This window comes from Ascaphus truei, chromosome 1 (assembly GCF_040206685.1).
Source record: "Ascaphus truei isolate aAscTru1 chromosome 1, aAscTru1.hap1, whole genome shotgun sequence".
NCBI classification, from domain to species: Eukaryota; Metazoa; Chordata; class Amphibia; order Anura; family Ascaphidae; genus Ascaphus; species Ascaphus truei.
The window spans coordinates 193,988,515-194,004,803 of NC_134483.1; the positions used below are offsets into that span (position 1 = coordinate 193,988,515).

The 16,289-nt window shown below is 44.2% G+C and overlaps 1 protein-coding gene across 3 annotated transcripts in view; it reads left to right on the plus strand.

Annotated features, from left to right (window-relative positions):
* The first annotated feature begins 1,507 nt into the window (after positions 1 to 1,507).
* The window catches only part of SECISBP2 (SECIS binding protein 2), a 53,502-nt gene continuing 38,720 nt past the window's right edge, over positions 1,508 to 16,289 (plus strand). For 2 of the 3 annotated variants that reach the window (XM_075599861.1, XM_075599871.1), the window contains exons 1-6: positions 1,508 to 1,614; positions 2,783 to 2,919; positions 5,264 to 5,431; positions 6,211 to 6,321; positions 11,065 to 11,203; positions 12,708 to 12,877. In XM_075599861.1, the coding sequence (XP_075455976.1) occupies positions 1,548 to 1,614; positions 2,783 to 2,919; positions 5,264 to 5,431; positions 6,211 to 6,321; positions 11,065 to 11,203; positions 12,708 to 12,877 (792 nt within the window). In that variant the 5' untranslated portion in view covers positions 1,508 to 1,547. Of the gene's footprint in view, positions 1,615 to 1,961; positions 2,230 to 2,782; positions 2,920 to 5,263; positions 5,432 to 6,210; positions 6,322 to 11,064; positions 11,204 to 12,707; positions 12,878 to 16,289 lie in introns of those variants that run through there. The other variant, XM_075599876.1, reaches the window with a different exon arrangement.

Below are 16,289 nucleotides of genomic sequence, written 5' to 3' on the forward strand. Positions count from 1 at the left end.
GTGTAGGTATACGGGAGCTAAGATAAGACAGAGAGAGTGAGTGACAGAGAGAGACAGAGTGTGACAGAGAGAGACAAAGTGTGACAGAGAGAGACAGAGTGTGACAGACATTTCATTAGCCTAGACGAGGGGTGCACAAACTTGGAGGGAGCGAGATTTTTTTTTTTTTGGAGGGGAGTGGGGCGCGGTGCTTACATAGGTCCCGCACTTTTCCCCACATTTAAATGATATGCCGGGGGAGCGCGCAAGGCCTTTGTAACTCCCTTACCTGCTCTCAGCTGGCTTCTGGCGACATGTCACCATGACAACGTGGCATCAAATTACGCCGCCGATGTCGGAGAGAAGGTAAGAGATGGGGCGCGAGCAGGTAGGGGGTGTAAAGAAAAAAAGTTTGCGCACCCTTGACCTACTCGTGGCTACTGTCCCACATCCACAGTCACTCTTACCAATGACTGACACCTACTGCACTTATTTCTTCACCTACTATCTGTTAGTTTCCCATCAAACCACTTAGATTGTAAGCTCTCCGGAGCAGGGATTTATTTTCCTATGGTTTGATCATATTTGTTGCATTTATTGTATTATAATTCCCTGTATTGTATTGTCTTTCTTGTAAAGCAGCACCAAGTACAGCTGTAGGCGCTATATAAATATAGATATACATACAAGTGACACGTCTCTAGCAAAGCACAAACGTCCGGAAAAATCACCAAATCTGCTTAATTTTGAATAAAGTACACTTTAGAGGAGCACCTTAAATGATTGTCAGTTTATTGTAGGCACATGGATAGCTGTTCTGTGCCATCCAGAAATTTGGTAACTTCAACAGCATTCAACAAGCATTGGTAAGAGAGATAGCTAAATTCAGAGATCTCGACTTCTTAGCTTTAGGGGTTCTGAACCCAAATAAACGGCATTTTAATAGAAAATGGCTTTCGTTTCTAATGTAGTAACACCAAGGAGGGAAAGGGAGTAAGTGGGTGGCATGATATCCACCTTCCTATTATAAGTCCGATTTCTGTAAGACTGCTGGTGCAATGACTTCATATCTGTGAGAAAATCAGAGTTAATATGTCTGAACATATCAGGCAATCTCCCTGGGAAAGAGAGGACTGGGGATATCTGCCACGGTGACCCAACTCTGCCTATTTATCAAGATCCCCTGATTATCTTGTGTGCAGAATGGATATTTTTTCTCTCTTGTGCGTTCCTTTATAAATCCTCATATCCTATTGAGGGTCAATGGAAGTGGACACCTCCGTGTTGGGGTTTTTTCACTGCTGCCATGGTAACTGCTCGCTGGAGTGATGAGACAGGGCAGCCCTGATCTAGGTTCATATGGCGGCTTTGCCCAGAGCAAAGATGGCCGCCCGGCACGCCACATTTTCTACACTAGAGAACGCGGCATGCGCCGACGTAATTGAAATCAGTTCGCGGCGTGAAACGCAAAATGGTTTTTTTCCGTCTTCCTGTACGCCCAGTCTTTTGATTGGTGAGCGCTGCGTTCCATGTGGGTGACGTCATGAGTTAGGAAGGCGCACTGCGCCATGTACATTGATGAGCGTTTAAAAACAACAGCAGCGGCTGCTGCGATTCCCATAATGCAGCCTGGCGGTATGTACAGCGCTGTTTCTAGCCTCACTGCAGGGCCGCCCTGACAGTGTGCTGTGCAGAAGCACTGCTGCAGTGACAGGGTCGGCTATGGGTCCTCATGCAGTCAGTGTTTGGTGCATAATTCCTTTCTGTATCACAGACTTCACTAGGTAGTCAGGATCAGAAGGGTTTCCAGGCCTGAAGTTTCACCCTTAGTGGCCACACAGGTTAACATCAGAAGGGTCCAGGTCACACGTCTTGCTGGAGTAACAGTGCATGCAAACGCCTTATTATAATCTCCTACACTCTGTCATCATGCCAGCTGCACACACGTATACATACACGTATGTTTTATTATCCTACTGTGATCCCACTGTCCTTTGTGTGGAAGAAAAAAAAGTAGTAAAGTAATGTCTGTGTGATGTTTTTCCCTCCTGCATCAGGGCAGACACTAATTTCCCCTTCAGTGTAAAATGTAAACCATCGCAGATCCTTTTGCTGTGAAACTGAACTCCGTTTAACATGCCTGGTGTCCTAGAGGGAGCACAGAGTTAGCCATCACCCTGCTTGAGCATTGTCCTGTGACGACTGGAATGCTACTTATAGGTTCTAGAATTCTATCATAGGATTGTCATGGTGGGTTCTAGTAGGTTGACAGGGACACTCTCCTGTTTTGCTTCCATCTGCCTCTAACAATTGCAACCTCTTTACAATTCTAATTTAGTGATACTATCCCATGAGTTTGGAAAGTATTTTTGCGGTGCTCTTTACGTAATCTATCGTTATTGTCCGGTTAGCATTAAACAAACTGATGCAGATTACAAATAAAGCAGCTGAGTAGTAATCATGATGGCAGCTGTAAACTGTGTCGGTGGAAGCTGACTTAATACATTCTGTCAACCTGATAATTAAAGGGAGATCATTTTCTGCGTTCTAGGTTTGCGCTATTTATATTAGATTATACTTTTGGGGTCTAATTTTCCAATTCTCTGACGAAGTTAGTATAATTCATAAAAAGGTGAAACCCATTGAGTGAACTTGGTTGGCTTTGCCGACAGAGGCACCTGCAAAGGTATTGTACTCTATACTTCCCTATTTTAAAGGGTAACAACCGTTCACTTGACAGACGGGACTATTATCATTGAGCTAATTCAACTATTTTCTGTTTACTCCACATATTTGCTTAAAGTTTCCCCAGAGAGCACTACTAAGCCAGCATCCTGGGCCAGCAAAGTGTCACAGGCTCACAAAAATGTGATGTTTTCAACTTCTTCAACAATGCCTCCCAGCAGCAGCCAGGAGCACAGATCACAGGCTCCTAAAAAGGTACATGGAAGATATCAAAAAGGCTAAGGGCTCGTTCAGGGAGCCAGCTGAGGACTCGGAGGTAGGGCGTGAGGGAGGCAGTCCTGGGAGTTTGCTGGGCGACATGTGATTATCCCCCAGCAGACTTTTCAGCGTTGGGGAGGGGGCGGGGCTACAGACGGAAGGGTAAAGTATCCAAGTTGCAGTCATGAAATCATTCTGAAGAATGATTTCATTGGCTGCCTTGGTCCCTGTGACGCTGCTTCAGCTCCAAGAAACGAAATTTTCGTTTACTGAAGCTGTCGTCAGCGGCAACTCCTGGCTTCGGAGGCAGGGCAGTTGCTACCCTGACAACAAGTATTCAAATTGAATACTTTGTTGCTCACGGCAGCACGCACGTCAGCACGCCCGCCCTCCGAAGCCAGCACCTTGAACGAGGCCTAATGGGTGTAGCAGCTACAGTAGAGGAATGAAAGCATGCATTTATTTTTTTACCCACCATCGCTGTTCATTCTCACGCTGTAGTGATTCTAGCTGTGTATGTGTGTTTGTTGAACTAACGCCTCTCTTGGCACTGATAATGACAGGTTAGTTGTTGCTATTTTACCCTGCTTGCATCAGTGAGTGAGGAATACAGAGCAATACGAGAGGGTGTGCTCTCCCGATGGCTCCATGCACATTATCTTGAGGAAGATCTTGTCATAAGAGATGTATCAAGTTTTGTGTCTCCTGCCACCATTTGTAGGTATATCTTGTATTTATGTAGCCCCATCTCTGTACATAGCGCTTCACAGCAGTAATACACGTGACAACATAATGGGAATAAGCGATTGAAACATAAAAATAACATTAGCAAAAAGAGTCCCTGGCCCCAAGTACAGACACTGTAACTTGTTTTCCTTGTTTCATACGTCAGTAAAATTTAGCAGATTTGAGCTGATGGAAATCTATGGGCCTTACAGCTTTGTGCTAAATGTCTGAAACGTTTTTGTTTTTTTGTAACACGTTACATACATCTGTAACTTTATATGTACGGTATGTTTTGTGGAATAAGTGTTCTTGCGTGAAGAAGATGCTTTACATGCCTCTGCGGCTTTGAAGGGATTATTATGCTAAGTGACTAATAAAAACAATGTTTTTACAGAAGGTTAAAACTGAGTTTTTGGGACCACTAATTGGATCTAAACATTCGAGGACTGAATTCATATTGTTTGATAAGCGCTAATGAAAAACCATACTCTTCGAATGTTCGTTTTATTTGTACTTTAAAGTGCAACCTTCATAAAGCCATGATTGTTTTGACTAATTGGAGATTAATACAGAACACATAAAGAGAAAGAATCCTCTAGCAAGCACTCTTCCTCCACTAATTTAGAAAATAATAAACTGTTTATTTAATGAGAGAAACAAAAGAAAGTAAAACCTAATAGGTGCTGAGTAGTACTACAATTGAACTGTATATAAGTTCATCCATACAAAAGCAAATGTGCCCATTATCTTTGTATATAGCCAAGTATCAGTAATCGTGTACTGTGTCTATAGTAGCTCCTAGAGAGTAAAACACATCCCCCTCCATAAAACACAGGCAAGCACCTGCCCTTCAGTGTAATGAAAGGTGGCACTGAGTGAAACTGGGTGACAAAATGACACCATGCACTGAACACCAGATATACACAGCCCTATGTTTGTGGGTATGAACCCACTAGATGTTTATAGACTCAGAATACCCACAGACACCTAAATAAAAGGAGCCTCCACTAGGTGAATACATATAGTGGGGAATTATAAGGTAAAGGGCTGGGGACAGGCAAAAGGAGCCTGATAGGAGGGAAAACAAAGGGGCATATGGACAAAAGGGTAGATGGGGATATTATCCCCCTACTACCGTACACCACAAGATGCTCACTGTGGAGAATGCATACACCACACTGTGGTGAAAGAGCCACATCAACGTTGGTTAGTACTGCCTCATGCTGAATACCCACGGAGTGACTGCATCTACAGTGGTTGCTAGATAGCTAAATCCTAGCTAGTGGATGCCTGCTGGGGCCCACAACTTAGTTTAGCTGTTCCTAAATGCCCTCCATAGTGATAGCAGAGTGTACAAACTAGGAACAAAACTACTCGGAGACCGCAGCCTAACACTGCGGTCGCACCTATGACGTCACACGTGTTGCGTCATCAACACCTGACGGGCGTTTCGTCTCCGTGGAGACATCATCTGGGGTGGAGATTAATAGTTAAATGGTGAATAAGCGGTTTGCCTTAACTTGGCCAGGAAGGAAGTTTGCAATGCTTAAGTGCACGAGTTGGTATTGAGAATTCCTTTCTGTTCCTGTGTTTTTCCTCCTGTGGTCCTTCACAGATGCAATTAGCACCCAATGTAACGACAGAGGCAGAGATGGAAGAAGTGGCAGCAAAGAAGAGAAAAAAGAAAAAGAAGAAAAATAAACCAAGTCCAAACAGTGATCACCGAGATGCTGAGAAATGTCAGAATAAGAACATTATTGTCCAAGAGCCACCAAAGTTTCAGGTATGTTTTATGAGACCTCTCTGGGTATAAAACGTGGCATCATGGCCCCATGTGCTGTTACAATCACCTCCTTGTTTTGGTGAAATTCAACCCAGGGCTTGCTCATGTCACGTCAAAAATCCACTTTACTTTGTCTTGTATCCAACCCTCCTTTCTTGAATTTCAATAATAATAAGCAGAGGAGTCAAAATCCTGCTACTCTGCTTATTGTGGCGTAAACATTGTCCGGAAATCGCCAAGATGTTTTTGGCTGTGTTTTTATTTGATGGAAGGGGATTTAGTAGTTGATGGTTCTGATTTAGACATACGGTCACACTCTTTCCAACGCTTTCACTTCCAGACAGGGCAGCAGCGCAAAACGTGTTCCGTGTCATGAGCTTTTCTTTCAAGTATGGAATATGTCTGTGGTTACTATGTAATAGGATCCTATTTTATGATGGTTGTTCCTTATTATGCGATCGTGCCGGTGAGGGCAATATCACACACAGACTACCATTCATAGCTAGGATGATGGTAAAATCCGGAAGGGACAAATCATAAAAAAAAAAAAAAAAAAAGAAAGTAATTGCTAGTTTCATCCTGCCTTCTTTCATCCTTTCGATATCCATTCATAAACACCACTTATTCAGAGCACCACTCATTCACAATAAATATAGTTTGTCATTTGTGTAGAAACAAAGGAAGCCATATCTTTGCTCTTGTTAAAGTTAGAGGATTTTAGTGAAGTCAATTAGATTGTTAAATTGCTCACAAAAGTTTTTGTTTTTATTATTATTAAGGATGATGAAGAGTTTCCTGATTTAGCCTCCTCTGTGGGTAGCTCTGAGAGAGGTCCCAGGCTTGGGACCATAAAGAGTTATAGCTACAGCCAGGTATCCAGACATGCAGTGGTAAGAAATGATTCAATACACTCACACCACACACTTGAATCTGTACTGTATGTGTAGTGATATAAATAGCAGGAATACACCATTTGATTAACATCACCTGACTAACCTGCTTTATATACTTGCTTATTAAAGGTGCATGTTTTTTGTTTGTATTTATATCTTCACCACATTATGTAAAAGGGTGTCTGATTTCACCTCTAGTTTTTCCCCTTCGCACTCATATGTATTTATAAAAAATAAGAGGAGACCTAAATGGCTGTCAAGTTCCTCTCCGTTTGTGATATAATTGCACATCAAGTAACGGCATCTGAGACGCTCAGGATATGTCTTTTTTTTTTTTATTATTTCTGTAGAGGCCCTTTGTGGTCTGTATGGAAAACAGCTCTGTGCTTCCTCGAGTGGTGAAGCAAGTGAGAATAAATAGCAGATGTTGACATGTGAATCCCTTGCACGCTTATGTACATGTTTGCTTAGAAAGTCCCAAACAGAAAAAATAAGGATAGTAATCTGGGCCATGTTATGTGGGGCTGTACCTTTAATGTGTCCAGCAGGCGGCAGGAGTGGAACCACATTGATCCCGGCAATGCATGAGTTCTCTACTAATTATGCTGTGAATCTGCTTCCCAGCCACCATAAATATGACTAAACTCTTCTCTAGCACGGGAATATAGCTTATTGAATAAGTAAGGGTCTTGAAATCACATAAATCGCATACACATGCATTCATACCAATGTGGTTTACATTCGGAACACACATGCTCTTTTAGTGTGTGAGTGTGTGAGTGTGTGAGTGTGTGAGTGTGTGAGTGTGTGAGTGTGTGAGTGTGTGAGTGTGTGAGTGTGTGAGTGTGTGAGTGTGTGTGTGTGTGCGCACGCACGCGTACCGTGGTTTGATAAACATTTGCAGACGTAATGCTTGGAGGTTAGACCAAAAAGTTCAATTGAGTTTGCGAAAAAGCATATATATGATACTGCAGACATGTGGAAAAAGGCTTTGTGGTCGGACAAGACAAAAATGTAACTTTTTGGTCTAAATTCCAAGCATTACGTCTGCGCAAGCCCAATACTGCACATCACCCAGACAACACCATCCCAACTGTTGAACATGGTGGTGGCAACATCTTGTTATGGGGATGCTTCTCTTCAGCAGGGACTGGGAAGCTTGTCAGGATAGAGGGGAGAATGGCTGGTGCAAAGTACAAGCGAATCCTTAAAGAAAGCCTGCTTGTTAATCAAGACTCTTAAACTGGGGAGGAAATTCAGATTTCAGCAGGACAATGACCCAAAGCACAAAGACAAAGCCACACTGGAGTGGTTGAACAAGAAGAAGAAAACCTCTCACTGGGGACAGAGAGAAATCAGCGGGCACTGCAGGGCAAAAAACTGCATGAGGCTGGACTGCGCTGATTCTGCTCTCGGGATCACAAGCCTAGGTTTGGATCACGCACGCGCAGAAGCCTGAACAGAAGTTGAAGAAGAAGAGAATTAATGTTCTTGAGTGGTCCAGTTAAAGTCCTTACTTGAACCCAATGTAACATTTATGACGAGACTTGATGATTGCAACCTATCGACGATCCCCCAAATGTATCAGAACTGGATTAATTTTCCCGTGAAGAATGGGCAAAAATGTCACCATCCTACTTTGCAAAGCTAGTACAGACCGATACAAATAGACTTCTAGCAGTAATTGCTGCAGAATGTGCTTCTACCAAGTACTGACCTAAGGGGCTGAATACTTATGCAACAAGTACATGTCATTTTATACATTTGCTTTACTGACATTTTACCCATCCGCCTATAACCGTATTCAGTTTAACCGCTACAACTTTGTAGCTTTGAATTTAAAAAAAGTTAGTTTGAAAAATTGTGCAGACATTATTTGCAATTCAACAAAATGTGACATTATTGGTACGGGTGACTATTTCTGCAAACATTATATATAATCTCCATCTATAGCCCTTGTCCATCCACTGCTGGATGAAGGTCTCCCCAATGATCATCCACATATTGCGGTTGCAAGTGCCTCTCCTCCACGTTACTCGCAACACATTATATATGTATATACAGTTAGGTCCGGAAATAATTGGACACTGACACAATTTTCATAATTTTGGCTGTGTACGCCACCACAATGGATTTCAAATGAAACAACCGAGATACAATAGAAGTGCAGACTTTCAGCTTTAATTCAAGGGGTTGAACAAAAATATCGTATGAAACGTTTATGAATTGTAACCATTTTCATACAGTCCCCTTATTTCAGGGGCTCAAATGTAATTGGACAAATTAACACAATCATAAATAAAATGTTAATTTTTAATACTTTGTCGAGAATCCTTTGCAGGCAATGACTGCTTGAAGTCTGGAACGCATGGTAATCACCAAATGCTGGGTTTCCTCCTTTGTTATGCTTTGCCAGACCTTTAATGCAGCTGTCTTCAGTTGTTGTTTGTTCGTGGGTCTTTCTGCCTTAAGTTTTGTCTTCAGCAAGTGAAATGCATGCTTGATCGGGTTGAGATCAGGTGATTGACTCGGCCAATGCAGAATTTTCTACTTCTTTGCCTTAAAAAACTCCTGGGTTGCTTTCGCAGTATGTTTTGGGTCATTGTCCATCTGTAAAGTGATGCGCCGTCCAATCAACTTCGCTAAATTTGGCTGAATCTGAGCAGACAATATATCCCTATACACCAGAATTCATCCGGCTGCTTCTGTCGTCTGTCAAATCATCAATAAACACTAGTGACCCAGTGCCATTGTAAGCCATGCATGCCCATGCCATCACACTGCCTCCACCGTGTTTTACAGATGATGTGGTATGCTTCGGATCATGAGCCGTTCCAAGCCTTCTCCATACTTTTTTCTTCCCATCATTCTGGTACAGGTTGATCTTAGTTTCATCTGTCCAAAGAATGCTGTTCCAGAACTGGGCTGGCCTTTTTTTATATTGTTTGGCAAAGTCTAATCTGGCCTTTCTATTCTTGAGGCTTATGAATGGTTTGCACCTCGAGGTGAACCCTCTGTATTTGTTCTCGTGAAGTCTTCTCTTTATGGTAGACTTGGATAATGATATGGCTACCTCCTGGAGAGTGTTCTTCACTTGGCTGGATGTTGTGAAGGGGTTTTTCTTTACCATGGAAAGGATCCTACGATCATCCACCACTGTTGTCTTCCGTGGACGTCCAGGCCTTTTTGTGTTGCAGAGCTCACCAGTGCGTTCTTTTTTTTTTTTTCTCAGAATGTACCAAACTGTTCATTTGGCCACTCCTAAGGTTCCTGCTATTTCTCTGATGGATTTTCTTTTCTTTTTTTTGCAGCCTAAGGATGCCCTGTTTCACTTGCATTGAGAGCTCCTTTGAGCGCATGTTGTGGGTTCACAGCAACAGTTTCCAAATGCGAATGCCACACCTAGAATCAACTCCAGACCTTTTACCTGCTTAATTGATGATGAAATAATGAAGGAATAGCCCACACCTGTCCATGAAACAGCTTTTGAGTCAATTGTCCAATTACTTTTGGTAACTTGAAAAAGAGGAGGCTACATATTAAAGAGATGTAATTCCTAAACTCTTCGTTCAAGTTGGATGTGAATACCCTCAAATTAAAGCTGATAGACTCCACTTTAAGCCCATATTCATTATTTAACTGTAACTTGAATTTATTTTGGTACACAGCCGAAATAACAAAACTTGTATCAGTGTCCAATTATTTACGGACCTAACTGTATGATGTGTGTCTATACATCATTCAGCCTGACTTGTTGGGGCAAAGAGCGAAATCCCTGCACACTTGTTCAAAAAAGAAAAATGGCAAAATGGACTTGATAGGAAAGGGTAGAAAGTATATTATGCAAAGTAACAAAAGTACACCCAAACATAAATTGTATATAAACCAACCCACCCTTCCCCCCCCCCAGAAATATTTGTTTTTAATGCAGAGTTAAGGATAGTTTAGAATAAAAACGTAAATTTGTTTTGTTAAAATTGTATGTTTTGGTTGTGTTATTTATTATGCATATTGCTCCGTGTTGGGATTGGCTCAATGAGTAAAGACACTGTTGCAGCAGGGGAACCTTGTGACCTTGGGCAAGTCACTTTATCACATTGTTCCTCAGGCACCAAAAACATAGATTGTAAGCTCCACGGGGCGCTACGTAAAACTAGCAGCGCTATACAAGAACATGCTATTATTTCTGCATTTGAGTACATTTTCAGATTACAGATATAGTGTTCTTGTTCTCTTTTTGGGGTATGTTGGTCAGTATTCTGTTGCAGCATTACCGGGGAATCCTATTTAAAACAATATTCTGAGGTAGATACGGCCATGTTGAAATATCTGGTGGAGCAACGGAAATATCTGTGCTTCACATAGTGGAAACTTGCTCAGTCTTAAATTAGCATGCTTTTAATTTTTTCATATACCTTTATAATGTACCGGCAGAATCATACACACACATACCCACACACATTCCCACATATACCAACACAGACGCATAAACACACACACACACATAAACGCGCACGCACATGCATACAAGTGCGCTTACACCCGCACATACACATAAATATAGATACATATACACACACATACATATACACGCACATACACATACACACGAATATATATACACACACGTACATAGGCATATGTGCACACACGTACGTGCACACACATGCACACACACATGCACACACACATACACACACACATACACACATAACATGCATATATATTTATTTATTTTAGGAGGCTGCAAAGACCAAAGGCGGAGGCAGGAAGAGTAAAGCCCCAGTTCAGCTAGATTTGGGTGGCATGCTGGCAGCGCTAGAACAGAAGCAACACACGGAGAAGACGAAACAGTCTACCAAGCCCGTTGTGTTGTCTGGTACAAGATGTCTTGTAATTATAAATGTAATCAGAAACATGATATTTGATGATGGATAATAGCAATATGAGACCCATTTATTCTCTTTAGCACCTGTCTTCATCTTCTTTTCCATCTGTTCTTAACCCTCTGTATCGTTTGCATCTATTCAAAGAATGATACTTTTATTTATTTTTTAAATGTATTCCCCCCACTATTGAGGGTGCGGTGCATTAGTGCAGCCCTACACGAGGAGACCCCATGCTTCTGGCATATTCCCTATTTGAAGATGGCTGCAGGGCCACTTCCTACCGCTGCAAACAGGAACAGTGACCTCCTATAGGTCTGTTACCGATTTTCCTCATTGAAACCATTATTATGAGCTCGCGAAAAAATTGCCAGAGGTGCAAATACCCAGAACCAGAAGGTTTGACGAAAGCGATCTGTCTCCATTTAAAAAGTAGGGGGGGGAAGGGGGTGATTGCATTGATTGATCTTTATTAATTGCTTCATTAATCACGTTTTATAGTTTATGGTCCATATTTACCATGCCTGTGCCAGGAGATACCTTATGGTCCATTCAAGTGAATGGCTTCAAAAACAGGAGATGTTTTCCACATCACACCTCACGTGTTGCCATGTTTTAGGCATCAACTATAGCAGGAGTTGCTAGTTAATCTTGGTGGCTATTCACCCACTGTGTCTCATTATGATCCACAATATATAATATATAAAACAAACCACTTGTACTAACCCTGTGTTAATAATTGTAACTTGTGCTAAGGTCCGGTACCTTCACCATGAGGTACAGTCCACATACATAGAAAGATCAGACCAGCACTCCTAAAAATATAAATTGGATCTCCAAAGCAACACTAGTATTTTAGGGCTTGTCTGGGGAAAAGGCAAGGAAGCCCTGAAACACTGTTGCTTTGGAGATCTGTGTGGTGACTATATACAGAACCTCTTATTTTAAACTTGCTATTCGACTTTTTGTGAAGTTATTTGCCTTGATTATATCGATTTTTGTAAATTAATTTTTTTGTAATAAATTAATTATTTCAACTAAGGAAGCAGGCAAGTTTTGAATGATGGTTTTATCTGATCTAAATCATTGTGATCCACACCCAGAAGAAATCGGAAACCACACACACCAGGAACGCTTTGCAAACAGTTACTGCTTGAGCATTAGTTTTTGTCGTGTAAGTGGCTGCGTGTTTTGGATGTCTGCTATACTCTTAAATTCCCCAGACACAAAATGTGCTCTTCACTCCTACTTATACTACAATAAAAGGCTCAAATAAGAGCGGTTTCAAAAGCATCCCTAGTGTGTGTGGTTTCCGATGCCTGAGTCGGCTGCACCATTCGAGTACATGGATCGTAAGGTGTCACCCAGTGCCAGAAGCGGTCTTGTAGCACTGCTCATTTAGTATATACCCTTGCCTGAAACGTACCCAAACGTGATAGAAGATTGTTTTTGGAGATTGACCAGCTGGTTGTCACAGCCCCTGTTCTGTCTTTTTAGTTGGCGGTGGTGTCCCTATGCTAACCAGAGAACCAGTCACTGTAACAAAACACCAACAATCAAAACAGGAAAAAGCACCGCACAACCCACTGGATTCCAGTGCCCCGCTGGTGAAGAAAGGGAAGCAGCGGGAGGTGCCCAAGGCCAAGAAACCAACGTCGCTCAAAAAGGTCAGCAATGTGGTTACGTTGATAGACGCATGTAGGAAAAAAAAGGCAGCTTTACTCTTCCATTTATTTTAACAAACCATATATATTTTATGGAAATTTGTGAGAAATTCTGCTTTACACATTTTTTTTTTATCATGATCTAAATGCTGAACAGTGACCTGTTCGATAATTATCTATTTGAGTGAAATCATTTTCAGGTAATATTTAAAGGTATGGTTCTGCCTATTTAAAAAAAAAAAAAAAAAATAGGCTTGAAACAGGGGGTCTCTGGAGATGAACCCCGTTCATTTCAGGCCCGGGGCTGGGGAAAGAATAGGGAGGTACGCGAGAGCTTTGCACCCCTATAAGATACTGGCAGCACCTTCGGAGTCGTGTGTATCGCCAGTATATTATTGTAACTGTTGTGTGTTTTAGGCCGGGCTTATAGTGCGCGAGACGGATAACGTCACCCGTCATCGTCGCTAGCGAAAGTTGTATTTCGCTTTCCGGCGACGTCGCGGGCGTCCAGGTCTTTGGTTCAGAGGCTGTCACGTGGCGACAGCCTCTGAAAAATCAAATTTGACCGGCTTCAAGAAATCGCGTCGCTCTGTCGCGTCGAGCTTACTATAATCGCACGCGACGGCGGCAATACATTTGTTTTGCCGCGACGTCACGTCGCCGGCACTATAAGCGGAGCCTTACGTGGCTATATTTAATAACGTGCCCCGATTTCTGATTTTTCAGCAGTTCAAATACAATTTGTTTTAAAAATGTGAAAATGTACTATAAAGATGCAGTGCACGTGAATTATCGTGGAAGAAAGGGTGCACATATATAACATTTGAGGGATTTTTAAATATTCCATTTAAGTCAAAAACTAAAAAAATAATAATGGGCTATACATAAACTGTATTACTTAAGAGCTCATACGTAAACAAGGCATTCTTATGCCAGATTTACTCTGTGACACACATACTAAAGAGTACCTGTAGAAATTATTTTGCATCAACTCATCTACAAAGTAATGCAAACAGTTACAAATGGCGCTCCTCCCCCACACACAATGAACTCAGAAGAACAGTGTATTTTCTTCAGACACAAGTGAGGCATATTAGTGCGTGTAAATTAATTAGAAAGTGTAGCAAGGTGACGTGATCCAAATATTAAATAATGAACAGTGTGTCATTAAATATACGAAGAAGAAAAATCTAAAAACATGAGTGCATAATGTAGAAGAAAATAGAAATAAATAATGTTACTGGAGCTCAAACACCTCAAAAGAACTGTTCCACCAAATGGGTACCCACAAAGAATGGGGGAAAACCGCACGGTGCAATAGGTACTGGAAACTGTGGGATCTCTGGGAATGAGGTGAATGGGAGTGGTACTCGCATATTCCCAGAAAATCAAAAGTCTTTCCAAAACTGTGGCAAAATCTTCATATGCCTGGTGTCTGACCATCCAAGGAAAACAGAAGACATAGGGCAGACCAATAAAACAAACTTTATATAAATGGCACTCTGTAAGAAAAACAACGGCATGGGGTCCATTCTTTAACATCTTAGAAAGGGCTCGGTGTGCCAGAGTGCTCCGCTTTCACCGCCTCACTCGAACGCCAGCGTCTCTGCACTTCCGGGTCTGGTGCCCGGATATCCGCTCACCGCAAGCGCCCGGATATCCGCTCACAGCAAGCGCCCGGATATCCGCTCACAGCAAGCGCCCGGATATCCGCTCACAGGAAGCGCCCGGATATCCGCTCACAGGAAGCGCCCGGATATCCGCTCACAGGAAGCGCCCGGATATCCGCTCACAGCAAGCGCCCGGATATCCGCTCACAGGAAGCGCCCGGATATCCGCTCACAGCAAGCGCCCGGATATCCGCTCACAGGAAGCGCCCGGATATCCGTTCACAGCAAGCGCCCGGATATCCGCTCACAGCAAGCGCCCGGATATCCGCTCACAGCAAGCGCCCGGATATCCGCTCACAGCAAGCGCCCGGATATCCGCTCACAGGAAGCGCCCGGATATCCGCTCACAGCAAGCGCCCGGATATCCGCTCACAGGAAGCGCCCGGATATCCGCTCACAGCAAGCGCCCGGATATCCGCTCACAGGAAGCGCCCGGATATCCGCTCACAGGAAGCGCCCGGATATCCGCTCACAGGAAGCGCCCGGATATCCGCTCACAGGAAGCGCCCGGATATCCGCTCACAGGAAGCGCCCGGATGTCCGCTCACAGGAACCGCCCGGATATCCGCTCACAGCAAGCGCCCGGATATCCGCTCACAGGAAGCGCCCGGATATCCGCTCACAGGAAGCGCCCGGATATCCGCTCACAGCAAGCGCCCGGATATCCGCTCACAGGAAGCGCCCGGATATCCGCTCACAGGAAGCGCCCGGATATCCGCTCACAGGAAGCGCCCGGATATCCGCTCACAGGAAGCGCCCGGATATCTGCTCACAGCAAGCGCCCGGATATCCGCTCGCAGCAAGCGCCCGGATATCCGCTCACAGGAAGCGCCCGGATATCCGCTCACAGCAAGCGCCCGGATATCCGCTCACAGCAAGCGCCCGGATATCCGCTCACAGGAAGCGCCCGGATATCCGCTCACAGCAACCGCCCGGATATCCGCTCACAGCAAGCGCCCGGATATCCGCTCACAGCAAGCGCCCGGATATCCGCTCACAGCAAGCGCCCGGATATCCGCTCACAGGAAGCGCCCGGATATCCGCTCACAGGAAGCGCCCGGATATCCGCTCACAGCAAGCGCCCGGATATCCGCTCACAGGAAGCGCCCGGATATCCGCTCACAGGAAGCGCCCGGATATCCGCTCACAGGAAGCGCCCGGATATCCGCTCACAGGAAGCGCCCGGATATCCGCTCACAGGAAGCGCCCGGATATCCGCTCACAGGAAGCGCCCGGATATCCGCTCACAGGAAGCGCCCGGATATCCGCTCACAGGAAGCGCCCGGATATCCGCTCACAGCAAGCGCCCGGATATCCGCTCACAGGAAGCGCCCGGATATCCGCTCACAGGAAGCGCCCGGATATCCGCTCACAGGAAGCGCCCGGATATCCGCTCACAGGAAGCGCCCGGATATCCGCTCACAGGAAGCGCCCGGATATCCGCTCACAGGAAGCGCCCGGATATCCGCTCACAGGAAGCGCCCGGATATCCGCTCACAGCAAGCGCCCGGATATCCGCTCACAGGAAGCGCCCGGATATCTGCTCACAGCAAGCGCCCGGATATCTGCTCACAGCAAGCGCCCGGATATCCGCTCGCAGCAAGCGCCCGGATATCCGCTCACAGGAAGCGCCCGGAAATCCGCTCACAGCAAGCGCCCGGATATCCGCTCCCTGTATGCAATCGGATAAAGCTCAGCTCTTATTTCAAGTTGGGTTGTTTTCTTTTATTTGATTTCAGAGCTCT